General features: G+C 37.8%; 2 protein-coding genes across 3 annotated transcripts in view; one reads left to right on the forward strand and one right to left on the reverse strand.

Annotated features, from left to right (window-relative positions):
* LOC127620627 (CTTNBP2 N-terminal-like protein) overlaps nt 1-15,069 on the forward strand; it is a 31,000-nt gene extending 15,931 nt beyond the window's left edge. For both annotated transcript variants that reach the window (XM_052093810.1, XM_052093811.1), the window contains 3 exons: nt 6,267-6,497; nt 8,020-8,127; nt 10,687-15,069. In XM_052093810.1, the coding sequence (XP_051949770.1) occupies nt 6,267-6,497; nt 8,020-8,127; nt 10,687-11,973 (1,626 nt within the window). In that variant the 3' untranslated portion in view covers nt 11,974-15,069. The remainder of the gene's footprint in view (nt 1-6,266; nt 6,498-8,019; nt 8,128-10,686) is intronic.
* LOC127620630 (F-actin-capping protein subunit alpha-1-like) lies at nt 14,703-26,127 on the reverse strand. The gene is made up of 10 exons (XM_052093813.1): nt 26,031-26,127; nt 22,572-22,635; nt 22,090-22,141; nt 21,825-21,888; nt 18,095-18,301; nt 16,994-17,073; nt 15,909-15,987; nt 15,755-15,826; nt 15,607-15,669; nt 14,703-15,503 (listed from the first exon to the last, which is right to left on the reverse strand). Exons 1-10 carry the CDS (start codon nt 26,067-26,069, stop codon nt 15,363-15,365), a joined length of 861 nt encoding a protein of 286 aa, XP_051949773.1. The 5' UTR covers nt 26,070-26,127; the 3' UTR covers nt 14,703-15,362.
* Nucleotides 26,128-27,771: the final 1,644 nt, after the last annotated feature.

Below are 27,771 nucleotides of genomic sequence, written 5' to 3' on the forward strand. Positions count from 1 at the left end.
AATCTCTAAAATTGAAGATTAATCACACACATATATACATATATATATATATATATATATATATATATATATATATATATATATATATATATATATATATATATATATATATTATTACATGACAGTGGTGACATTTTTGTAAAAGGATATTATGTGGCTCTTTACATGTATCACAGCAGTTCTGAAATTGAATGTCCACTGAGTGGTGCTAAAAGCAAGTTATATTTCTTTTTTAAAGATTAAACATTTTCCCTGCTCCCTCAAAGATATTAATTAATTAAGTGTTGTGAGACATCTCACTGATCTCTGTGACAGCACTAGACTTTGTAAATAGCAAAACAAAAACGTGTCTGCAGGCATGTTCTTATAGTATTGTAGTTGAAGCTAATTATTGAGGCTTAATGACAATTTTATGCCATGCTGTTCATAAAAGTTGTCAGTTGAGGGCGCTATTTTGCTGCTGTTGTTTTTGACAACCGTTTCTGCTTGATGTCGGTCTCAATAAAACTCGTTCGGTATCTTTAGAGTGCTGGGTTTTTGAAAGAGGGGTCATGTTTAATTCAACGACTCAATTTGTGGAAATTCCAGAACAGCTAAAATCACTTACAGCACCTTTAATGCTGTATAGAGCTTTAAATCAACAAAACCTTCCTCCCTACCCTAAATCTAACCGATAGTGTCATAAAGGAAAATTTGATATGAAAACAATGATTTCTGAAGCAACCATGTCGTTTTGTGGTGTTTGTATGACACTTCGGCTCAACTGTCGACTCCCATGCCCTTGAGGACACGTACCACAGTCATTTGCATGCAAATGTGTAATGTGTACAGCTTTTGTGTAATGTAAACACACAAACAAGCTTGTAAATGTAGTTCATTAATAAATGCAAATATAAAATGTATGTAAGTCATCCCCAATAGTAAAATAGTTTTGATGTCATTAGATAGCATTATCGATAGATAGGCGAAAAGTAAGTGTTTATGAACTGATAATCAGCCATTTTACTGGTGATCTGTGCAAAAGGGAATAAAAGTCAATGTTGTTTTAGTGCCTATTTTGTTCATTTCACCAAGAAAGTGAACAATAATATTGAGGTGTTTCCTTTGTTTAGCATAGACCCTGTTTATTTCTCCTCTAGCAAATAATAATGCTTTACTACAAAGCAGAGTTTAGTGAGTGTTTTCGAGAGAGGAAAAAAATTATTCTATGATCTGGAAGTAAATCTTAATCTTAATGTACTTGCCATTCTTTATAAACTTGCTGATGCTTACCTTTTCACAAGTTGGAGATGAATTTGTTGTAGGCTTATGTGTCTGGGGAACTACTAGCTACTGCATTGCAGTACTATTTCAGCTTATATGCAAATATACAAGAGATTACTGTAATGCAGACTCAGCTAATCATTGTTATTCTAAAGCACAATGCTGCTACATCAGAGTAAGTTCCTGACCTTGTGCACTGTGAAGTCACATTATACATTTGTCATTTATTTTGAATGCACTGCAAAACTTTACTTTCCCGGCCATTATTGTGTGAGTGTGGGTGTGCCTGTGATCTAGTGTGTTGGATCTGAATAGAGAGAGAGATAGTGATGTGTGCTGGTTTCTTTGTGTTACTGAATGCTTTCAAATCAATACAGATTTAGGATTTACTATAAAAGAAAGACTATATGAGTGTGAACTTCACCTCACATAAATTGAACCATGGAGACAGAAAACACACATGAGTCCACTGAACACATAAGTGAGTCAGGCATCTGTGTCATGACATTGTGTCTGACAGGAAGAGTGTGTGTGGTGTCTTTTGTACTTACACTGAAATGCTGGTCATGTCGACACTTGCCTGGATTTCTTTTACTTTTTGTGTCTTTCTCATTTCTGGATACACGTGTATCCATTTTGTAAAGCAATAAGTTAAACTGTAATTAAACATACATACATTAATTTCAATACATACATGATTAGAATGTAAAAATGTCTAGTATGATCTAAAAAAAAAGATGTTAATAGCACAACATATTTCTCATTTATCAGTTTTTAAATTGTCTTTGAGTAACTAATTAGACCCGAATAAAACTTCATCAGCCATATTTCTTTCTTTCTTTCTTTCTTTCTTTCTTTCTTTCTTTCTTTCTTTCTTTCTTTCTTTCATCTGTAGTTTTTTTTTCATCTCTTCTTTCTTTCTTAACTACTTTGTACTCTTTCATTCTTTCAGTCTTTCAGTCTTTCGTCATGTCACAATAAGCCATTTTCTGGTGTCAATGTAAACTTAAGTCAATGTCAACAAAGACTCCAAAGGATTATAACATTGCCAAAGCATGCAAGTGCTTAAATAGAACAGGTGAGGAGGCCTGGGGAGCTCAGTGAGTATTGACGCTGACGGAGTCACAAGCTCGAATCCAGCATGTGCTGAGTGACTCCAGCCAGGTCTCCTAAGCCACCAAAATTGGCCCGGTTGATAGGGGAGAGAGTCACATGGGGTAACCTCCTTGTGGTCGTGATTAGTGGTTCTTGCTCTCCATGGGGCATGTGGTAAGTTGTGCGTGGATCGTGGAGAGTAGCATGAGACTCCACATGCTGTGAGTCTCCACGGTGTCATGCAAAACAAGCCACATGATAAGATGCGTGGATTGACGGTCTCAGAAGTGGAGTTAACTGAGACTTGTCCTCTGCCACCCGGATTGAAGTGAGTAACTGCGCCATCACGAGGACCTAGTAAGTAGTGGAATAATCATTTACCAAATAAAGCTTACTTTGAACCAGTTAAATAAAGAAATTATACCTATGGGCAGCTTTATTTTATTTAAAAAAGTCTATTGACTGTGCCATTTATAATTAATTTGATGAGTGAGTTACATTTATAAATACAGTGCATTGCTCTTAATTCAAGGAATGCTAATAAATCTAGAACTCACTGTAAACATGACAGTATGCTTTAATAAACAAAAAGAATAAAGAAACAAAATGCATGTGTGGCATGGAAATGTAAAATGGAGTGTTTACTCAGATCCAGTAGGATCTTCTAAAGCAAAGTCTGTTGTGTGCTGACATGTCACGTCATGCAGAAAGCACCACTCAAAACCCTCATAGTGAGTAGTGAATGCCTGAAAAAGCCATCATTGATCAGCTTTAATATATCGGCCTAATTTTCTTATCGGACTGATAACCGATAACTAAAAAATTCACATTTATCAGCTAATACCGATTTGTTCTCTGATTGATCGTGCATCCATACCTACATTCATATACATTTTAACCTGAAATGATGAATGATTTTCACAAGGACCGTTTCAATTTAAGGGCACTTATCATGCATCCCGCTGTCTCACCTTTTTCTTTCAGCCATTCTCTCACCTCTCTCTCTCTCTCTCTCTCTCTCTCTCTCTCTCTCTCTCTCCACTCTCTGTCTGATCTCTGGGTAAGTTCACACAGAGGCCAGAGCAAGACCACAGATTGTGGCCTCTAGGGCTGGAAATTTACTGTAATTTGCTGTAATGATGTGGAGTAATATGCAGTGCTGCTTCAGGCTGAAGTTAAACAAATAAACTATCCAGCCTGGTGGTCCGAGACGACAGTAACACACTCACACAGCTTCATAGACATTACAAAATGTAATTCTGCTCAACAAAGATAGATTTTCATGGATATTGTGGTTTACTGACGTTGCAATGTGCTGCTGATCACTGTTCACATACAGACCGCACCACACTCTCCGTGGTTTTCTGTGTGTTTGTGTGGAATTAAAAGACTTTGAACGCCAGACTGTGATCAGCAGATAATAACCAATGAACAACGGAAGTCTCTTGAAGTCGGGTTAGTTAAATGTTACTCTTTTACCCACAACCCTCACATTGTGATCTCATCACAGATAGAAGTTTACATATTTGGTTTGTGAAGGTATGTTTAAGAAGAACAAAAGGGCTGTGAACATGAAAATTCTAGTTATGTACCGATTGCTACATATATTAAGTTAGTGTTCTGGTTTGTAGAAATCTGAATTAGACAGCCTTGCTACATATTCCTGTATTAATCAGAATCTCTACTGTTCATTTATATCTGTGCATGTCCAAACACAAGTAATAATGAGTGCCACGAGACACAGGCAGTTGTGAAAAATTAAGCTTTCAAAGAAACATATTTTTGTAGCAATGTAGTATTATTTTTTTTATTTTTTTTATAAACATTAAAATAAATAAATTTAAGGCAATATAAATAAGGGAAAATCAAGAGTTTCATGACCTACAGTGCATTTTACAATTGATTGTGCTCTTGCATGCTTTTGTCAAGGACATATATGAAAATTAATGAGATGATAAAATTACTGTACAGAATTACAATAATTATTTGAAATAAATGGCAAGAGCAAGCGTCAGGAAAAATAATATACATGTCTTTTGGGCTGTTTACTCAGAATGTGTTCTTGTGTCCGTCTGCACAGTTTTTAATTGATTTCTAGGCAAACGTAAACAAGACAGATGCGATGACCATTGCTATGCATCTTGCGTTTTTTTCAATGGACAATCTCCAAGTTTTTGAGACACTGTATATTTATTTTAAACGCATCTCAAGACACCTGCATTTTGTTTCTTACATTGCGTTTTTATTTTTTTATTCAGGTACGCATCTGTGTGAATGGCCCCTTGGCATTCAAAATATGCTTATTACATTCATATTTCAATAGCTACAGGATGCGTATGTGCCACCTAGCGTATAAACCACATGTCTCTTCTGATCCTTTACTATGTGTGTGCGTCCCATCTGCTGATCTATTTAGGAGGGCCAACCCATTCATTCTAAATAAGGTACACTGCCCTCTGTTCCAGCCCTCACACAAACGAACCCATGCATAATGAAGAGCGTACACCACCCCCTACAGCTGGGCATTTTGTGCTGCTAGCCCCCCTCTCCATCCCTTCAGCCCAGGGGAGGTTTAACACCTGCCTGTAGAAGAAGGGTCTGGGTGGGGGTCATTAGTATGATTTATATTTTGTGAAAATGTATCTGATGGTGACCAGTTGTATTTGCATAACATCTATAGGTACTGTAAGCCAATGGTAGGTTGATTTCTCTGAAAATTGTGAAACTGTGACTCTGTCAAAAAAGCAAAACATTTGCACAACCAATGGTGTCAGTTTGGGACAGGACTGTCAGTTTGTTCAACCAATGGCAGATGTGTTGAGTGTTCAGTAAAAGTGTTTAAAAACTGTAGTTATTTTTGCAATTCCATTTGAGGACAAAAATGTGTGTCAATGAGACGGTTATTTGTTAAAGGGAAAGTTCACCCAAAAATGTAAATTCAGTCATTGTGGAAAATAAATTTGTGCTCAGTGATGTCATACAATGACAGTTTGTGGTGACCACCAGCTTTATTAAGGATGCAAAAGTATAATTAAGAAGTCTAATAAATGATTCTATGTGACTCGTGCCTTGTTCTGAATGCATACAATAAGGTTTAGCAAAAAAACTAAAACAAATCGAATGCACTATTTAGTGAAAATGCTCACCAACCAATGCTGCCCTTTGAGTTCACGAGAGCAGCAGTTCACGCAGCCTTATTTGTTTGAACCGGAGAACTCAGAAATCAAACAGAGAGTTCTGTTCACTGGTTTGTGTGCAGCTTTGTTGTGTTTTCTGTTGTTAATATCGCTGGTTGTCTGAGTGAAGCAAATGCTCATCTCGCAAGCTTCAGGAACTGCTGCTCTCATTTACTCTCATGAATGTGCATAAAAGAGCAACGGTGAGTATTTTTACAAAGAAATACATTAAACTTCAGTTTGTTTCTCACCGAACCTTATAAATGGCCTTCAGAATATGAAGGCACATATAATAATTTATTAGACTTCTGAATTATACATTTGCATCCTTTATGGTTACCATAAACTGCTATTGAATGACATCACTGAGCACAGAATGTTTTCACAATTTCTCCCTTTGTGTTTAGAAAAAGAAAGAAATTCATGTGGGTTTATAACAACACAGGGGTGACTAAACAATTACTGAATTTTCATTTTTGGTTGAACTATCCCTTTAACTACCCAAATACACACAATTTAACACTATTGCAACTTGTCTGCAGATTTTCTCTCTGGGAAAAGTGGCAAGATCCTTCAGTGGCAAGATCTTAGAATGCGTGGGACACAATGATTTTCTGACTCGTTCCTTAAATAGTCTTTTTCCCAAAACATTTTTGTAACATTACAATGTGTCTCTCAGATCAGAACACTGAAGAGCAGTTAATTAATCTTAACCTTCTATCTTTTTTCCAGGCACAACAGAGAGATGCATTTGTACAGGAGCGATATGGAAAATATGACCTCCGTGACCCGTTCGTAGCGCTGTTGAGGGACAGCGAGATTTCACAGACTCAGGATGATGGAGGGCAGGGCCCCGTGTGTCTCAACCCACTGGGCGTGTTGAGGCTGGTGATGGCCCACTGCACTAACATGAAGGAGAAAATTATTAAACAGCTCGCTGCTGCAGAGAGGAGACACCGACAGGTAAGAAACAAAGAGAGTGGAGCTCTGTTCCAAATCCTACTGAACTCGTTTTGACTAATTTCTAAGGGGCCGGCCAATCACACCAAACACATTTTTTGCAGTCATTTGAGCAGTTTTTTAATTGTTGTACAATGTAAACATGGACGTCTTTGACTGTTGCGCCATGCCTTACTGTTTTTTTCAGCATCTCATGAAGGAGTGACATGATTTTTAGATGCTGTCAAGTTAAAAAGAATTTCAAGAAGTTCTATTCTACTCATTATGCTGCAGCTAGCTTTTTAGCGCAAGAACGTGTTGGTCTGAATGACCCCTAAGGCAGCACAGCATGTATTCTTTGCAGAGAAAACAATCCCATAATGCATTGTAAATAATTGAAAAATATTGTCCAAGATGGCAGATGGAGTTTATAGAGATTTTGATTATAAAGACATTAAATTAAGACATTAAATAAAAAGACAATGGTATTGTACCTACTTCAAAATTGACTTACACCCAATGAGTGTGTGCTATTTATTTTTTGTGATTAAGATCATTGTAGTGTTAGTTTAGCATCATGCTAATGCTAAACCAAAGTCTTTCTAGAAAGTCAATCCTCTGTCGGCCATCTTTGGAACGGTCTTGGGAGGCTATTTCCAGAGTCATGACAGTGCAGCTCCTATCTGCTTCAATGGGAAAAGACCAAAATCTCAAAAACGGTTGGTCAAGATTACGTACAATAAACATATTTCAGATTAGCAATAAAATCTGACAACACTGGAATCATAAATTGTCCTTCTTTACCTCAGAAAACACGTGTATAGCTAAAGTTATTGGCCCTTTTACCTGTAAGTCGGGACTTCCTTTCTACATTTGTTAACCATAGGGCGTTCCAATTTCTCCCATTCATTTGAATAGAAGTGGTCCGTCTCTGCTAAATAATCTCTGGCAAAACTCTGGAATTCACCAAAGTCAGGTCTCTTTGTAAAGTGTTTCAAATCAGTCACTTATAAGGTTCTGAGATGGTTAGAATAACACCTTTTAAGAAAGCTACCTATGTAGACAGTAGTCAGTGAGGCAGCTTACTAGTTTTGAAACAGAGTGTGCAGATGTGTGTATTAAAGGGCTGGCAGCTTATGGAATTGTTCAATCAGTTCTTGGAAGTAAAAAAGCATTTAATTATATATGTTTTTTGAAAGATTAATCTGAAATTAATCAGAACTACACTCCCTATAATGTACTTTGGGTGTGTCTGATTATTTTAAAAGTGCAGATCTCTGTACAGATGTACAGAGTCTGAACCTTTGAAACATTTTACATTTTACATTTTTCTCTCTAATATTCATAAAATTCATAAAGTACAAATTATTTTGAATGGAAGACATGTGCATTTCCCAAATTAAATTGATTCCAATAAAAATCATTAATTGAAATGTAAATAATACACATGCTGTAATTATTAATAATGATGGTACAGTCAGTTATGGCTTGTCATCTTCCCTTCTTTTTGTGGTTGATGTTTGAATGTACTTGTGTGTTCGTGTAGGTCATAGCTGATTTAGAGGAAGAGAAAAGACGGCGTGTTCAAGATGCTGCTGTGGGTGACGACATCACAGCCATGCTGGAGAAGGAACGAGATAGACTACTGCAACAGGTAACCAAGCAATGCCAACAAAAAAGATGCCATATACACATTGTACACACACAATCATGAAGTCTTTAATCACAAAATAAAAAGACCTGAACTAATGAAAGACAAAAGCAATGGAATAATTAAGGCAGACCTTGCAGAGTCCTGCTTCTGAATTGGATTTCTTGTTAGTTCAGAACTATTTCCCAGAAGTTTGGTTTGAAAACAACATACTATTTTGTACAGCTCTATCCACAAGTATCTTGAACAAATAGTGGGCACCGCCATGATGGCTCCCTACTTCTGTTTGCTTGTTTTCTCTTTGTAGTCTCATTAAAAACCATGTAAACTACAAACAATGTGAACAAGAGCCATTTGAAATGTAAGATTATTAAATAATGAGAATGAAATATGAGCTGAGGTTTACCATGTGCTATTGGTTGCTACAAAAAAAATAATTTTCAAGGATAAATTTGTGTAGAAGACAATTAAGTATTGAGTAAAGGGATTTGAATCAGGCGCTTATATTTATATAAATAGCTCATGGTGTATGCTTTAATCTGGAGTGAAATAACTATGTACAATATTAAGGAACAGTATGGGAGCTATTATGTTTAATGTTGAACAACTTGAATTCCATTTTGTTGATTTTTGTTGCTGATTTTTCTCTATTACCTATGTCACCTCAACACAATAGCAAGTATTTTTCATGTGAATATCTGCTATGTTTTGCATTACGGCTCCTTCACACACTGTATTTCAGCTCAACTTTAATTATTTTTCTAATATTGTTGAATTAAGCACTTTTCTTTTGAATTAAACAAATGTCTACAAAAAAACAACAACTTTCAATTCTATCAGCTAAAAAATGTAAAGCTATGTAAATTAAAAATTTAATGTCAAATCTGACCATTAACAACAAAAGGCTTCAGGTAGGAATCTCGGGGCACTTCCATGTTCAGGAAAAAGGTGGATTGCATAGCACAGAGTTTGGGTGGGTCTCTAGAGTACTGCAAAGGCTCCATTGTTTTAATAACTGTTGTGCAACAGAATCTGTCTGTCCATGTGTCTGTGTGAGAGTGTGGAGCCATTCCATTGTTTGTTTGTGTTTTTTTATGGTGTTAGGAATAGGTGATGATAAGGTCAAAGTACAGACTGCAGTATTATGTAAAAGGCCCTTCCTGCCTTGCCCTGGGCTTCCCGTCCACACACACACACACATTTTCTCTAGTTACATTAGCCTGTGTCTCACACATCCTGCAGCTCATAGTGGTCTAAAGCAATGTCTCCCACTGCAGAGAACTGCCCTGCTTTATGTCACTCATGCAGTTACATCAGACCTCTAAATAATAAACACATGGTTATATTATAACACTATTACAAACACAGTTATATGATAGCACAATATAAACAATAGCCACTTTTCCACCATCAGACCGAACCGTTCTGAGCTTAGTGATTAACGGTTCCAGTAGCATTTCCACTTGAGTAAGGTTTGGCACGGTGCAATTACTAGCTGTTCTCGGCACAGATTGCTCAGCACAGTGACCTAACAATACTCAACTGCGCTGGTGGAAAGACTTAAGTACATGGCGACTCAAGATTTGTCACTTTCTTAATCCATTCTGATCCTAATTTTGCAGCACCACAGTTGAAAAAATAAACCATAACCTCATCAATGAGCCTGAATCAGTATGAAACAGCATGGTTCCACAACAAGAATTTTCACACATTCTCATATTATCGTAGTTGCAACGATTATTGAGGCTTAATGCCATTTTTATGCTATGTTGTTCATAACAGTTGTCATTTGTGGGTGCTATTTTGCTGCTGTTTTTTTTTTTTTTTTTTACAACCACTTCTGATTGGCATCGGTCTCAATAAAGTTAAATTAGTATCTTTAAGAGTGCAGATTTTGGAAAGAGGTGCGTGGATAATCCAACGGCTCAGTTTGTGGAAATTCCAGAATGGCTAAAATGGCTTACAGCACCTTTAAATAGGGAGATTTTTATTGTGAATAAGGTAGAACTTGCTCTTCTGTGGAATAATCTCACAAGCCATAGTGATGTCTAATTTGTGAGCAAATCATTCTTTTGAGTTAATGAACAGTTGACAAATCGGTCGGGTTCATCAGGTAATCACTTAAAATCTAAATTATTTCTAAAATTATGTGTCCAGTAATCACAAATGAGTAGGAAAGCTATGGACAACTCATTGAATTTCATTGGTCAAAAAGGGTGTGAACCCTATAATTTATGTAACAGCTCTGTATAAACATTGTTATAGTACAGCCGATCCCAGCTGGACAATCTCATGCATATTACACATAAAAATGACAAGAGCTCATATTTACCAGTTCTAATATGATTGGCTGGATGCAACACTATTTCAGGGTTGAGGTGGGTAAAAAACATTTCCTTTACCCAGGTTGCCTCATGAGGAAGAACACATGAAGAAGTTCTTCTGAGGAAGAACAAGTTGCTGAATTTGACCAAACCTTCAGTACACTTTTACATTTGAGCTCTATTTAAAGCAGACTGTTCTTTCCTCTATCACTGACTCTTCATCTTTCCCTCTTCGTAGCTGGAGTTGGAAAGGGCTCAGTTTGAACGTTTGGAGCGTGAGCAGTCAGTACTTTCGAATCAGGCTGAGGAAGATTTAGCACAGCAAAAGCAATTATCCACGTCACTGGCTACAGAATGTCAGAGGGCTAAAGCACGGGCAGATGAGGAGAGCCAATGTGTAGCAGAGCTCAGCCGCCAGTTGGAACTGCAGCGCAATACCTACGACACCTTGAAAGGGGAGCTGGAGAGGGAACGCATTCATGCTAAGCAGATTGAGATGAGAGCCGAGAAACAGCTGGTTGTATTTGATACAGAGCAGGAGCAGATGAGAGGGAAACTACACAAGGAAGAAAAAAGATATCAAGAACTTCAGGAGCAGTTTAATAGTCTAAAGAAAGAGCTGGAGGAAATGAAACAAAGGGAAAAGGAAGGGAAGGAAAAAGTTGATGAAGAAAATGTAAAAACACCACAAAAATCACCTCCCCTTAGTCACACAGAAATCGATGGCAAAACTATTGGATCAAAATCATTGCCACAACCAAAACTAAATGGTCATCACACCTCCAGGGAAGCGGAGTCCCCAGTAGAGGAGCAGTGCAAGGAAGGAGGATTGGTGTTCAATGGGGTCGGGCTCCCTGGAGGAGGAGGTGCCTTTCAATGTCTCTCTCCCAGCAGTCCTGCCTCGTCCTCCCTTAGCTCGTCTCCCTGCTCTTCCCCTGTTCTGACCAAGCGTCTGGCTTCTCTGGGTTGCTCTAGTCCCACCTACCCCTCCTCTTACCAGGTGAGCATCAACCAACGATTCCAAGCTGCACGCCACAAGTTTCAGCAACAAGTTGAGGCAGATCAGCACCAACATGTAGTAAACGTTATCCACTCGCCACGGGACCTCTCCCCCACTGCTGCCTCTCCTACTCCTCCAGACACTTCTACTGCAAAGCAGATCGCCCGCAACACTGTCACTCAGGTGCTGTCCCGGTTCACAAGCCAGCAAGTGGCAGGTAAACTCCCTCCTGCCAACAGCTCGCCATTTGGCACTGATTACCGCAGCCTGGCTGCCGCCTCCTCGCCGACAGGAAAAAGCCCTGGGGTTCTCTCACCTGGTATACGCTCGCCAATCATTGCTAGGGCAGAGAAGATTCATCCACCCCCTGTTCCTCCTGAAAATCAGGGGGTCAATCAATCTCCTGTATCCCCTGTGCTTTCCTGCAGGGCCAGCCATTTCCCTGAGCTCTCTGGGAGCTGTGGTCTTAACAGCGGCCAGGAGGATACTAAAGAGCTTGACCTTGTCATGTCTTCATTTAGTTAACCAGCCTGGAGCCCACAGTCAGTATACATTACATTCCCTCCAATGCTATCTTTACACTTTGAGAACCTCAAAGAACCTTAATTTACATTACCTCACCCTAAATGTCTAGTACAGTGGTTTTTAAAACTGATCCTGGAGTACCCTAGCACTGAACATTTTAGATGTCTCCCTTTTTAACAAACCCGATTCAACTCATCAGTTCAAAAGTTGAGGCTTCAAGTTCTGAAACGGTTTGTGTCTTTAAGGAAAACATCCAAAATGTGCAGTTCTGGGGATCTCCAGTATCAGGATTAAGTTGTGGACTAGTCTAGTATACACAGTGTTTTTTTTTTCTCACCCATACTGGACTTGTCTCTTAACACCAAAGTATACTTTGGTCTTCTGTGTGCTGAAACTTTTGCCATCAGCACTGTATGCCGGTGTTACCATGTCCAATATTATTAGCGACTTTTGGCTTGTTTTTTCATGAAGACACTTTTAACTATGGGCAGTCATGGGTTGCATTTTTTGGGGATTATTTCGAGAATACACTTGCATTTTTGGGCTTGTTTTTCCAGACCAGGCTACTTGTTTTTTGGCAACAATGCAGTATGCGTGTACTGGCCGTGCATGCATTATCTGCACATGTACCTAAAGAGTACTAAAGAGTGTCACAAAGCAGTCAAAGTGCATGCGCCGGGTATGGGTTAATGACCAAAAGAGTTTACTTTGAAGATTGAATATAATATTTAATTATTCTTTTAATTGTTTTAAATATTTTATTATTCTGTATTTTACAAAAAATAAGATTATTTATCCTGAAATGTTATTCCTTTTTAGTCCATTCCTGACGTTAGATGACCTGCACAGAGAAAAATTAAGTATATTAAGTGAAACATTTTATTAAATTAAAAGCAAATACTGATCAAACAAGACATCAACTGATTAATAAGTCCATTTTTGGCTACTAATGAGAACCAATCTGTCCTTATCTCTGTGTTTGGTGAGTGTGGAAGTTTAGACAACTTCGTCTCACAGTGAAAACATGACTATATATAAATTTGTGCAAAACTTCTTATACCTGTCTCTAGGTACAATTCCCTAGTTTCCAGGTGAAATGAACACTAGAAGTGCTACACTGTGTTTTATTCAGTTTCACTCAAATCATGACATCAATGACTTTAAATACATACATTTTTCTCTCTATTACTCAAACCGTGCTATGTTATGATATCGAGACATTTATACTCTAAGACAGTAGTATTCAAATCCAGCTCCTTTTAAATTTTCAGTGGCCCACGTGAGGTTGACAGTTGTCTTTGGGGCTGTTCACACTTAATATGTATTGTGCCTGTTAATGCTGTTTTTCAATTGTGTTATAATTTAGTTCAATTATGTTGCCCTTTCGGCCATCCTTCTCGTCACACTCCTCCACCAATCCACAGAATGAGAGCGAGAGGAGACAGGGAGAGACACACTGAGTTTAGATTCAGTTTATGGTAAATATATTAATTCTTGATTTTCTGTTGAGCAAACGTGATATTATGTTTAGTTGCTGTCCATATTTAAAAATGAACTATACCAGAAACTTTTTAAGGGATTGATATGAAAATCCTGTCTTCAACAGCATTGTACCATGATAGCATTGCCTTCTAGTGTCAATGTTAAGTACTGCTCAGGAAGCTGCCACCTGGTGGTCGGACAGCATTAAACATCAGCTAAACCAGAATACCTTCTCTGTAAATGAAAAAAAAAAAAAAAATAGAATATCAGACATGGATTAAATTATTGTAATCAATATTAAGAATCAGATCAGACAAAAATATGTTTGAGGTCCTAAACACTGACTGCTATTCTGGGCTTTATTTAAACCTGTCTCCAGGACTGTTTTTTATGTATTTTATTTATACCTGACAGCCTTATATTTTAAATTTAACCTTATTTAGATATTAGGTGGAACTTTCAGCATCAGTTTACATGATTCACAACAATGGTAAAAGCACAAATGATTAATGTCATCATTTAATGATTACCCAGGGAATTTCTTCTCTTATCATTGTCCTTTTTTCAGTTCTTTTGACTTTGTACTAGATGCATTAAATTATAAATGATTTTATGTTAGTGCAAAAATCCTGCTGCCATTAAGATATTTCTTACATTAATACATTATACAGTTATAACCTGCTTATGATAAATCATAGTATGTTGCAATTTAATCTGTCACTTACTTTTTCTGTTTTTAAATACCTCACTGTTTATCCTACTGTACTGCAACTTTAAGTAGCAGTTTATATTTCATGTATCATGTTTTTTTACATAAAGAAAAGGAACTAATACTTTTTAGCGTTTAGCTAGTTGTTTGAAAAACAATTAGTTACATTAGTTGTATTTTTTAGATGACTTCACTGAAATTAATTAGTGGTTACATTTATGACCAGCTGTATTTTTTCCCTGAGCAAATAAAGGGTTTTTTGAAATGTACTTTGTGTTATTCATTATGTTCTCTAAACAAAGTGCTTTTGATTATTGTTATTGCATTATTGTGCATGTATTCCTCACCCTGAGAATACCACAACAAACATTAGAGGTAGATTCATACAAGCTGTCTGGACTACTGCTCTCTACATTTGCTATACACCAGGAAACTGGTGTTAAAAGTCACTGTCTTATAAAAAGTCTTATAAAGCATAATGAAGTGTACAAAAAGTTCACAAAAAAATTTGCACAGTAATTCATTTCAGCACCAGTTATTAATTTACTCTTGAGTAGATGTTTACTTTTGCATGTTTTAAAATCTGAAAATAAAAAATACAGCCAAGTTATAAGAGACAGATCATTTGCCAGTCTTACATTATGGATTCATTAAGGGTGTATTTTACAGAGGATTTTTTGATGGAACAGTAAGACAAACAAGACTACGGTTGATGTGAAAGCAGTGTGACAGAAAATCAGAGATTGAAGGAAGACGAAAGTGGGGTTGTCTGATTGGGGTTTGGAGATACAGAGAGTGAGGCATTACTTATTCACTGTTTTAAATCACACACACACACACACAAAAACATTTGCACAAGCATTGCAGCTGTCACAGTTAACATAAAAAGACAAAAAAAAACAAAACAATACAAACTCTTTTTGAGTGACTGGTGGGTATTAATGAGAGAAAAGAGCAATTTGTAGATCATTTAGATCCAAAACTCCAAAGTTCTCATTTGAACCTCTTCCAACAGCTGAGACCCACCAAAGTCCATTTATGACAGAAAGTTGAATGGATTCCCATCCTCTTTTAAACAGAAAAAAGTTTTTTTTTACTTTACATTTTTTGGGAGACTTCTTCGGCTGAGCAAATGGCATGTTGTGTTCCGAAAGCTGGCTCTGCACATTCACCAGAAGGAAGAGGAACCAGGTCGGTTCTAAGCATTCTGCATCTCTTTGCCGATCTTGTAGCTGAGGATCTTGTTCCAGTCAATCTTGGTGCGAGTGACGGGCAGCTGTCTGCGAAGAGCTTTGAAGGTGGTATCTGACATCGTCTGGTAATTCTCGCTGATGGCCGTCTAGAGAAAACATTTAAAAAATGTCAAATGTTCATCTTAAACTCGATTCTGTCATTAATATTCACCTTAATCAAACTTAACGATGAACAGTTCAAGTGCTAACCTGATAATCATTTTCAGCATTTTCAATGATTTTTACAAATTCCTTGGCAGTCTGGGTTTCATTCTAGAGATAAAAGGTAACAAGTTACTTTAAATATTCTTTAAAATCTTGTGCATCAACCACATTTTACAAGACTGGGATTACTCACATTCACTACAATGGATTCCTCCACCTCCTTATGGCTCACCAGCTGCACATTACCATCTTCATAATAATGCACCTGTAAAACATGATTCATCATCACACTCTCCACCCATACACTTTCATTCTCTTTCCCAGTTTGTTAATCAGTCATCTCTCACCTGGATCTTCAATACTCCCATCACCTGAGCTGATGACTGACTTATGATGAATTTCCACTCTGACCTGCATCGACCATTCCTGACAAGAAAGAACTTCAGGTGATGAGATGATCAGGTTATACAATTTGAGGCAATTTAACCAATTACAATCAATCAAAGTTTTCTGAGTACCAGAAGTAAGGAACAAAAGTCAGATTTACACTTAAATGTGCACGCAGATATACTAATCCAATACACTTTGTCAAATTCTGCAAATATCTCCTCACAGGCTGCAAGCTGTCCGTTCTGTGGGTGGGCTGAAAAGAAATCTAGTATTTGTACACAGCCCTGGCTCTGTAAATGGTACAAAAACAAAGTAGATCGGACCGATCCACACAACACTACTCCAGCCAAACAGCAACAGGGGGTGGTTCTTGTGCATGCACAGGATGGGGGGTGGGGACAGAGCGAGAGGGAAATTCATTAGAAGAGCGATGGCAAATCTGGCTGATACAAACTTTCTAAACTTCGAGGTCGACAAATGGCTGAGAAACAGACCAAGAAGAAAAAGGTCAGACGTATATGAACAAAAAAAAAAGGATTATGGTAAGTCGAGTGCTAGGAGCCACATCAACATCGGCAAGGTTTTTCATCGGTGGAGAGACCGAGAGGTAAAAGGAATTAATTTGCCTGCATGAATTTGGGGGGGAGCGGAGCTTCCAATGGAGCACTGGAGGGAGGGTTGTGCTTGTTTTGGCAGTTGAGTTCGAAAATCAACAGTGTTTCTCAGAAATCGCTGAGTGCACCTTTAATTTACTAAGGTATCATTTATATTGAGCCGGTCATTATTGCAAAATGTAACAATGTGATTAGCATTGTATCACCCTAAAACAGTTTATTTTGTGAAAATGAACTGCTTACTTGACATTACTAATTGACACACTACATGGTTTATTTTCCAAGTTAATAAATAAATGGACATTACAGGACAATATTACTCTGAGTTATGTGAGAAGATAGTGGACACTGAGTGGCATTAGAGACATGAAACCATCACAGCTATGTCGGAAATGTATTACACATTTATATCACTGATCATTCCTTACCAAAAGTTCTTGGGCTGGAACTGATGACCCTCAATACAAGCAATAATTGTTTTTTGACCATCAACAGTCTTCCCATACACCTGTAGCATAAAAGTTGGTAAACAAATCTCCAATAGAGCATGATTTCACAAACAATTTAAAGACAGACGGCAGTGAAACTAGACTAGTAAAAAAAAAAATTACAAAAAAATAACATTATACGACCAAAAGTCTTAAATCGCAATTATGAATAATTATATATTACGATAACAATGGGTGGGGGGGGACAATAAAAATTGGTTAATATATTAAATATATCGGATTTCCTGTACTTGGAAACTCCAGTCAATGAATTCATTTCTTTATATATGAAATCTACATCTTATATGATTTAGAACAGGACAAATATAGTAAAAAAAAATAAAAAAAATCAACCTTACAAAAAAGCTAAAATTTCACATTATGCCACATTTCTATCTGATGTGCTGTTAACCAATATTATTAATACTATAAAATGTCCTTCAGATCTTCTCAAATCAATGCAACAAAGCAGATAATACACAAGGAAAAAAAATTTATCCAACAAAAGTTCTTTCAGAAAATACATATCAAATAAAAATTAAACACTTCTTGCTAATAATTGAGGTAATAAAACAGATTGCTTTTATTATGAGTGATTATCTTCCGTTTTCCTGCTCTGTGCCGGCTTTTGTAAATAACAAGCTCCTCTTCATTTTCATGACTTGTTTGCAAGTCGTCCTGTTCTGTGGAGAAGCTTTTTTTTCCATAAGGGTTTTTACTGGGTCAAAAATGATTGAGTAATGAGAGTGATCCCACATTGCACTGTCAAGTCTGTGAAGCACAAATATCTGGAAGCCTGCTTGACTCAAGCGCATGTACATGCTCCAGAAATAGCGTATAGCTGAATGTAAATCTGTACATGTAAATCACTGGAGAAAAAAGTATTGTGTGTTTAATTCATGTTAAATGGTTTATAAAAACAGGCAAACCCATCCCTGTTGTAAAAAACCCTAAGATGTTTTGGTGTACTGCTGAGATTCCTGTAGGAGAGTGACAAAATGTGTATCATGCAAAATTCCTGTGAGAAGAGTGTTAGTGTACCGTGCAGACTCCAGTGGGATAGTGCTCCTTCACGTAAGCACTGAGGGCTTCATCGCAGGCGTCTCTCCAGGGCCGGAGCGCAGTCTCTCCCTCATAGGGCTGAGAATCACTTGCTTCCTTTCGCAGGTGATCAAAACGGAATGACACCCGCTTCCGTGGGTCGAAGAACCGCCCCTGACCCAGATCTCCATGCTCAGTGATCAGAACCTGCAGAAGAGCATGAAGCCCCTTGTTCTTTAGAGAGTACTGTATATTGAGTTCAGATCTCTAGAGTGCTGAGACTGCACGTCCTTACTTTATAACAAACACACACAGCACTGAACTCAGATCTCTAGTGCACTGATCACACCAGCCCTTATACAGAATTAGTCACACACAAAGTAGTGAGCTCATATCACTAGAGAGCCGCGTTTACACCTAGCTTGAATAAATTGTGTCAGCGTGCTCTCTCTACAAAGTAAAAAGAACAATATAGCTTACAACTTACAATGAAGAAAAAAGCAATAATTTGTCATGTAAATGCTTAAATTCAACTGAAATTTTCCCAGTCCGAATTTGGCTTCGTCAGACTAAGAGACCTAGATAATGCGATTGTAACTCGCCCTGCCCAGTATGTATGCACCTTAATTGGACAATAAGTGGCTTCATTGATTTCATTTATTTAGGAAATACTTCAAATGCTCATAATAATGTGTCACGGACGCATATCAAATCATAAGCGTTTCAAGCTTACTACATTTATTGCCAGCATTTAGAAAGAGATAATAATGACAAACTTTGCAATCTGAAAAGTAATATAATAAACATTCATCATCTTATATTGCTGCACTGCTCAGCATGTTCCTAACACCCACTACAGAGCACCACTGTGTCACTCTCACTGAAGCTGTAGATCCAGACTATCTTTTAAAACGCAGCTTTTAGTGGTTTAGTAATTGAACAACACCATATCATGATTCCAATCTTAATTTAATCAATCATGCATACTTCCATGCCCATTTTGTCTCATCTGTAACGCAAGTTAATTTCCTGATCTAAGCTGGAAACAAAACTTGTCTAGACTAAAAATGTTCAGCTATCTTGACTCTAGCAGGGGCTTATGATTATGCATGCAAATGGTTTGATATACTACCAAGGAGTAGGCTGATTTCTATGAGAAGCTAACATTCAGACATCAAATATCATGTCAGTTACGCTGGAATTCCTCAGAGGTGACGTGGCAACCCCAAACATTCGATTACGCACTGTCATAAATACTTAGACAGTTAGGTAAAGACTGTACCAACTATACAAAAACCAGCTGCAGCTCGATTATAACCATGCATGTAATCGTACTGAAAGAACTAAAAAAAAAAGACACTTTGCAATGAGAACAGGAGTAAGCCAGTACACCTGACTAGGGTTTCAACGGAATGAGATTTTCTATACGATAACGGTCTCAAAAAATATCACGGTTTCGCGCACAATAATTAACAGTTACAAGGACCCTTAAAGGAGAAACTTTAAATATATATATATTTTTTTTAATGGAAGTATGTGTAAAAAAAAAAAAAAGTCTCCCTTTTGAAAATAAATAGAATAAATAAGAAAGCTAGCAGAATTATAATCATAAAACGAATTATAAACATGATAAAAAAAAATTTATGTAACTAATAACATGTTATATAACTAAAGCATGTTAGTTTACATGTTATTATAGCATGTTAAATTAACTACTAAATGAAAAATAACATCAGATGTGTGAGCTTTTAAAGTAATGTCCTATGATTATAACAATTAACATATACTATAGGTGTGTGACAGCACAGCCAGAATGTACCTTTAACTCAAGTGTTAAACTCCCACCTTAGTAAAAGCCTGTATTTAATGTATCCGGGGTCACATTTCCTTTTATGCTGCATAGTTTTGTTCATGTGCAAGGACATGCATCAAGTGACATTATTTTTGTTGTTGATGTCAACAACAAAAGCAACAGGACGTTTTCTCTACCCCTTTTATAAATAGAAGAGCATATTTACTTATATGAGCCCATTATTATGCCACTTATTTCCTAATTTCAAACATAATTGAAACTATAGAAACTAGTAGTCTTAAATAATAGTAATAATAATAACAAACTATAGTCCATCCATCCATCCATCCATCCATCCATCGTCAACCGCTTATCCTGTGTACAGGGTCGCGGGGGGCTGGAGCCTATCCCAGCTAACATTGGGCGAAAGGCGGGGGACACCCTGGACAGGTCGCCAGTCCATCGCAGGGCCACACATAGACAGACATACACTCACACTCACCTCCACAACAAACTATAGTATTTATGAAAAAATAAATACTAGCTGAAACACATCTTAAACTTAAACTACAACTGCCACTGTTGATATAAAATTAGGTCTAATAGATTCTACCTTTAGATTATTTCATATGAAACTATAACATTTTGTCAAAATATAACAGTTACTTTAACTCATGTAAAACAATTTAGTAAAGATGAAGACTAATTAAAAAATAAATAAATAGCACAGTTTTGTTCTTTTCCTCCTCAGTGCTGCCTACTGTATGAGAGGTTTGACTAGACTTGCTCCGTAACGCTTTAAACTAGAATAGTCTCACTAGAATTGAAATTGGTCACATCAGTTTCGAGATCTGCGCTCAGCAATATCGAGGGAAGCCTGGTTGTTGCAGATGTGTGTCAGAGAGAAGAGGAGATCATGATCGTGAGCTGGTTCGTTACACTCATGCGAAAGTGCAGATGAGAAGCCTTTAGCTGATTGCGAGATTATCATTAAATCTGCCTCGGCATTCCTAAATAGGCTATCACTTGGGTGGCCGCCGAAATATCTTCAATGGGAGAACCATGGCATTGTTCTTTCCCTGCTGTCCGTGACACAGTCTGAATAGACCTACAACACACTTTCGGGTCGTGACCCACCAGTTGAGAAACACTACTTTAACACACACACACACACACTCACCCACCCACCCACCTCGCTTCTCTCTGACATTTTCTCCGCTGCATGTGTGTGTGTGTGTGTGTGGTGCAAGTTGACGAGTCTGACAGGCAGTCGAGGACGAAAGGAGATGCGCATGCGCAGTTGAGATTCTCAGTCCGGTTGCAATTTTTTCTCAATAAAGTAGAAGGAGCAGCATATTTTGTTTGGACTTTTTCATTTGCAAGTTTGGATTTGTATACTCACAATATTGCTACAGCACATTACATTTCCATGTATTCATATTGCATTACATCACTGCAATACTGACAATTACACATGACAATTGTTTTAGTTGTTTTTGTGTGTGTGTGTGTGTGTGTGTGTGTGTGTGTGTGTGTGTGTGTGTGTGTGTGTGTGTGTATTTTATCTTTTGTTAATAAATCCTTGAGTTTATTTTTGCCCAAATTTGTGTGTCCCTCTCTTTTGTTGCATCCATTTGATATAACAGAAGTAAATGTGATTTGAGACTGGGTGAGGTGATCTATTCTTTAACTACCATCGATTTGAGTCACTTCACTAATGGACTTGTCATCTGGCAACTGTGCCACAGGTAACATTTAAAGTATAAAAAACATTTAGAGCCTTTACACTTGGAACCAAGTGCAAACCCTACACCCAGAGTCTACCATCTTGTCAGAGTATAAGGGCAGCACAGGAACTAAACCTGCAAACAAATGTTTAATTATAGCTAAAATTGACTGAAACTACTGCATCTGTGAGTCATAAAATCATTAACCTACCGCCTCATCACTCCCATCCAGTTTGACAGGAGTGAACTGATCCATGTTATACTGAGCAAAGGCACTGTGAAACAGAGGAGAGAGAGAGAGAGAGAGAGAGAGAGAGAGAGAGAGAGAGAGAACAGCATGAATCCAACTTGTAAACATAACATTTACTCTATAAACAGGTGTCTGGACATAGCATGTGAAATACTCAATTACCATGTATAATGTCTGACACAAGGTCTGCAAAATAACAGCTTAAACAAACATGCACACAACTTACTGTGCTGCCCCCTCCCGAAGTAGGTTGTCATTGTTAAGGAGAAGACGCACATCTACAAAAAAAAAACCACAATAATAATAATACAGTCAGTAAGCACTGGATCCATCCTCTACTCTTTATAGCTCTCCAATATTTGCTTAATCTTAGTGTAAAGGTTCTGGTGTACCAGGCCAATTTAACAAATGCGGTATTAAACAAATATCACTTTAGGGGCCGTTTACACAAACACATTTTGCATCCAACTGCGCATTTTAAAATAGTTTTCTATGTAAATGTGCACTACACACACTTTTTTTAGCATCGTGAACATGAATGCTGTGTTTTTAAGATGCAATTTCAGGTTGAAAGAACTTCAACTTCTTTAAAAAAAAAATTATTGATACATTGCATTCTGTTCCATTCATTGTGCTATGTCTGATCGGCCCCTTCGACCAATACTGACTGAATGAGGTCCAAATAGAACAGCTAAAAATGACACTCACCATTGAAAACTTCATTGAATTCTCCAGGGGGAGCGTGGGTCACAAAGTTAGCAGCAATGCGGATCTGTAGAAATAACACAGATAATGACAAGATCTCACAATCAATATCCACTGACATCATCCTCTTTCCAGTTCTCTCCCTTTAATGAAAACCCTAACAAACCAAGTTTACACATTATATTCTTCATGTCATTCAACATTGAAATAACCCCAGTTCTTTGGCACTCATTTTTAAGATTGAGTGAGGTTTTGCTTCTGAGCACTACAGAGCATCCCAAAAGAGCAGTTTGAAGAATATTCTGAGGCTGAGATGAAAAAAAAAACATCAAATACTATATAGGCGAGACCAGGGCTAGTTGACACATTAGATAGCTTTCCCAGGGTTTATATCTCAGTAAAGACCAGATTTTGGAGTCAAAATCCAACTGCTAAAATGCGTGTTTTGCCCCGCTATTGAGGCAAGTTGTCACAAAAGATAAATGTGTGTTCCGTGAACTCTCTTTTTTTCCTGGGCAAAAAACAGTGAAAATGTTCAATCGTTTTTTTTTTTTCAAAAACGTATTGGAATGTGGCTAGGGGTGGGTAAAAAAATAGAATTATTCGATGCATCGTTATCTTCATTTGAATAAACTTGATATCAATTCTTAAATCCTAAAATGTATCTTTTCGGCAAAGCTACACGCCCACCAGAAGCTTGCAGTCGGCTAAGGAACATTGCCTTGTTGTAAAATAATTTGGTGCACTTTAAACTGTTTTGAATACTATTTATACATAACATTTATGAATAAATGTATATTTTACTCTGTGTGCAATCCTTCACTACAATAAGAGGAAACAACTGGCCGGGCTGTAAGGGTGCACGCCTGATGCAGAGTAGCCCAATCAGCAGGAGAGAGATAAGAGGAGCCGCCGGGGATGCCAGAGAGAGAGAGAGAGATAGAAACACACACGCCTTGTATGTGTGTCGTCAATGTCTGTTATTATGTTCCAGTTCAGTTTCATGTTATAATTAAAGTCATGTTGAGTGTTGATCCGGTTCCCGCCTCCTTTCCTGAGCAACTCCTCCCCTTTAGGAAGAGATTAAGTCAGTCCTGAGCTTTCCCCGGCCTGAATTGGGCAGTGGGGTATGAGACGAGGAGGAGGGCGTGGCTGAGCCATGAGGGTGCACACCTGGTGCTGAGTAGCCCAATCAGCGGGAGTGAGATAAGAGGAGCCAGAGAGAGACAAACATGGAGTTGATGTCTGTAATTATTTTCCCGTTCAGTTTGATGTTATAACAAAAATCTTGTTGAGTGCTGATCTGGTTCCCCCCTCCTCATTTCCTGAATGCAGTTTCACACTCACATTTGTAACCAAAATTTGTGCCATGCGACTAAAAGGGTATTTATTTTGCACCTGGCTGGTAAATGTTTAGTTTTCGCTCACCAGTGAATGAATTGTGTAGTATAGTAGTGGAGTACTCAGCAGCGAGATCCTTTCACTGTGTGTTGAGAGTTAAAGTTGTTCCATGTGTTTCCAAAGACGAGATCCACGAAACTGATTTATCAATGAATAATGTCTGTTTTAATACGTTTCTGTTCTCTGCAGTCAGTTGTTGATCAAAAACAACAAAAAGAAACATTTAATTCTAATCAGGCATGGCACAGATGAGAGACTCGAATGGCTTTATCTCTCGTTAACATGCACTAATTTAAAACTTTGTTTACAGACAGTACCAGTTTTTAGCACGTGTTCAACAAATCAATGTAAATACTTGTAAGCTGTACCATTATGCAATTAAACAATACAAATATAACAAAATATAATATATGCAATATAATCTATATTTATTGATAAATGTGACCTAAATGATGAAAAACTAAAAAATAATGTATTAATGTACCTAGTTAGAAGGTTCCCTGTACAAAAAAACAGCGTTAGCTGGGAGAGAATATATTTCACATGCAAGCAAAAGGGACATTATAAATAAAATAATACCCATATGAATTGCTATTGAATCAAAATAGAAAAACCTGTGTCAATATCCAGCCCTATATGTGACCCTGTAGAGACTGACTCAAAAACAAATATATATACAGTATAAAGAATAATTAACCAGTTCACAGTGCAGCAAAATTTGTTATTAATTACAAGTGGGAAAAGGTAAATGATTTGGGCTGTTGCTCCAGTAAGGCACTTCTTATGCTGAATCACAGCCAGAGAATTTCAGCTGGTGACTCCAGTGCTCAAGTTACCTCATACAAACCCCTAAAACACTTCAATAACACACAATGCTGAGATCACAGCAACACTCACCAAAAAAAGCTAATTACTACATAGACACTGCAAACACCTAACTCACACTACTAAATTACTCCATAAACCCTGAAATATTCTCTTCATCTTAGTGTAAAGTATGACAGGCCAAGAGAATGCTCTGATGTGAATTTTGAAAGATAATGAAACAGTAAAGTTCTCATTTGTATAATACTGAGTATCCTTTTACACTTAAAACATAAATCGCACAATGACAAAAAGAGAAGAAATTAGTAAACAGAACTGGGACCATCTATACATCAAATATGTATCTTGTGTTGGGGAAGACTGGCATGTTATAACTCAGTGCTTTGACAGTATGCGGAAATTATCAATAATAACTAATTAAAAGGTGAAGAAAACATGCAGTGGTTTTATGCAGCTTTTAGAGGATGGACAGATGGCTGACAGGAAAAGAAACAAAGATCTTCCCACATCTGCTCCATTTAAAACTATCTATCTACGAGACTGATCCACATAAATCTTGTGTCCACTGTAAATCTACCAGACATGTTTCGAACTATAAGACACCGATGTGATTCGCAGGTTTATTTAGGACAAACATGTGTTCTCTGATTATTATGAAGCAACACTTTAACCCGGAGAGATTTTAGACGGGTGTGTTTCCACCCCAAAACACACCCGCTCCTGCAATCGTAACATCATCCGGCCGAGTCCTTCGGCTCAGATAGCTTTCGTGTCATGCGGAGCTGGCATCTGCTGGCCCACATATGTGTAACTCTACCGGAGCACATCCCGATAAAGCCCGTCGGTTCGGTTCAGAGCAGGTGGATCTGAGGAGATCTATTTCTGAACACACTCTGACAGCACACATGCTAACAGCTGACGATCAAAAACATTTCAATTTAAAACAAACACTGCAACCCACCGAACCTGATCATTCCAGCAATAGCTGTCAGCACTAAAGACGTTAATATACTGCGTGTTGTTCGGCATATCGCAGTTATTCTGTCTGTTTTGTGCGAGTGCAATGCTGCGATTTCACTTCCTCAGATTAGCACGCAGCTAACCGGTTTCACTGCCGAGCGCTGCTTCCGGGAAGCCGTTACGAATTCCTCTGCACGCGGAAGACTTTAATGTATAGAAAGGCGAGCGTGTGGACTTGAACAGTTTGTGCGAGCTAATTTAATGCCTTGTTTTTACCTTCTCATCGTCTGAAAGCGGCTCCTCAAAGTCGGTCATCTTGGCTGTGGCAGAGCCTCACGCCGCGGCGCATGCTGGGTAGCGCGTGCTGTCACGCTCGTGACCATAATAGGGCAAAACGGAGTGTGAGCCACCGCCTCGCGCACCCCTCCCGCCTTCCTCCGGCCTGTCAATCAACACGCTGAGGGGATAAATAGGGAGCACTACTCGTCATGACATGCACGCGTACCATTATATATGTATAAAAGCTATAAGACATGATCATGAGTGAGCTTGGTACTGACTTAAAAAGCACTTTATATAGCACCGAGAATAGCACTTTATATAATATAGAGCTCTACACGGTTCACGACACACAGTGTTTCGTCTCATCTGAGTAAATTTTTGTAAACCAAAGAGTAGTAAACCTACAGATGAGCTCTGTCGTACTTTCAAGTCCATCCACATACGAATAATTTCAAATAAGAAGTTGTGTAATGTAGTCGTGTTTTCTGGCAAGTTTAATTAAACAATTTAAATTTGGCCTGATAGTGGTGTTTTATATTGTGTCATTACTGGCATTCTAACAAGATTGCATTCCTTTAAGTAATATCCCAAGCCTTTTCTCCTTTGCCCACAAGGGCTGATTTTCACTTACTCATTTATCAGAAGCATTAAACGCAACTCACACATCAGAAATATCCATCCATCCATCCATCGTCAACCGCTTATCCTGTGTACAGGGTCGCGGGGGGCTGGAGCCTATCCCAGCTAACATTGGGCGAAAGGTGGGGGACACCCTGGACAGGTCGCCAGTCCATCGCAGCATCAGAAATATATTATATTTTATTGTTTTGTGGTGTTTTAGCCTATGTAAAATTTTGCTGTTTATTTCGTAGTAGCCTACTTTTTTTTTTTTTTTTTACATTATACAGGTCGAGTAGATATGGGTCTCCAGGCTTTCAGTATCATTCATATCATACAAGCATTCCTCTATTTTCACATATGCCATTTAACATGTTCAAATAATGACAAAACACATTTTCATTTTGGCTATTATACCTTTATTTCCTTTAACAAGCGATCAAACATTTATGTCAGGGGTGACGTCAATCACATGGCCCGACCTTATAAATTCCAACCAGGCCCATGGGATGTTTTGGGTAAAACATAAAGGTTAGATATACTAAAAACATTCACGTCCATTTGTTATTTCACCATGATATTATACTGGATCTGTGAGTGACACACTGTCACTGAGCAACACAGGACATTTCAAGCTTTGAAGTTTGTGTGTGTCACTTATGGCAATAATGACAACATGGACAGGAAAAATATGCAGGGTAAAGTGAAAATCTCAGTTGTTCTCCAATTGTCTCCTCTGATTGATTGGATATTAAAGATAATACATAAATAGCCTACCAACCATGACAAGGGGGTGCCCTTTTTCATGGTTTGGGCCACTGCCCCTCAAAATGTCTGTGCAAGGCCCTAGGTGTTAATAACCTTCCCCCACAGATGCTGTCGATTGAACTTAACATGTGTTTAACCCAGAATATTCCTTTAACACTTATGAGAATAGTTCAAGTTTATTCACAACATCTTGTTTACGTAAATGCTTTATACTAATCAAAAATCAAATGTAAATTTGTTTTCCCAAAATTAGCCACGCCCTACACACAAATGCTAAAACATGCAACATTGGTAAAGACTGTCATAAAAGTATAAAATATCAATAAAATGTGTGATGACATTCTCTATA

This window comes from Xyrauchen texanus, chromosome 27, assembly GCF_025860055.1.
Source record: "Xyrauchen texanus isolate HMW12.3.18 chromosome 27, RBS_HiC_50CHRs, whole genome shotgun sequence".
Taxonomy (NCBI): Eukaryota; Metazoa; Chordata; class Actinopteri; order Cypriniformes; family Catostomidae; genus Xyrauchen; species Xyrauchen texanus.

What these genes read in the sequence shown, in the direction of transcription:
- LOC127620630 (XM_052093813.1), bottom strand. Translation starts at nt 26,069, where the DNA reads ATGACCGACTTTGAGGAGCCGCTTTCAGACGATGAGAAG. An exon ending in CGCTTTCAGACGATGAGAAG is followed by an intron (nt 22,636 to 26,030) that starts GTAAAAACAAGG and finishes TTATTTCTACAG; the next exon opens with ATCCGCATTGCTGCTAACTT. An exon ending in ATCCCACTGGAGTCTGCACG is followed by an intron (nt 17,074 to 18,094) that starts GTACACTAACAC and finishes TTTATGCTACAG; the next exon opens with GTGTATGGGAAGACTGTTGA.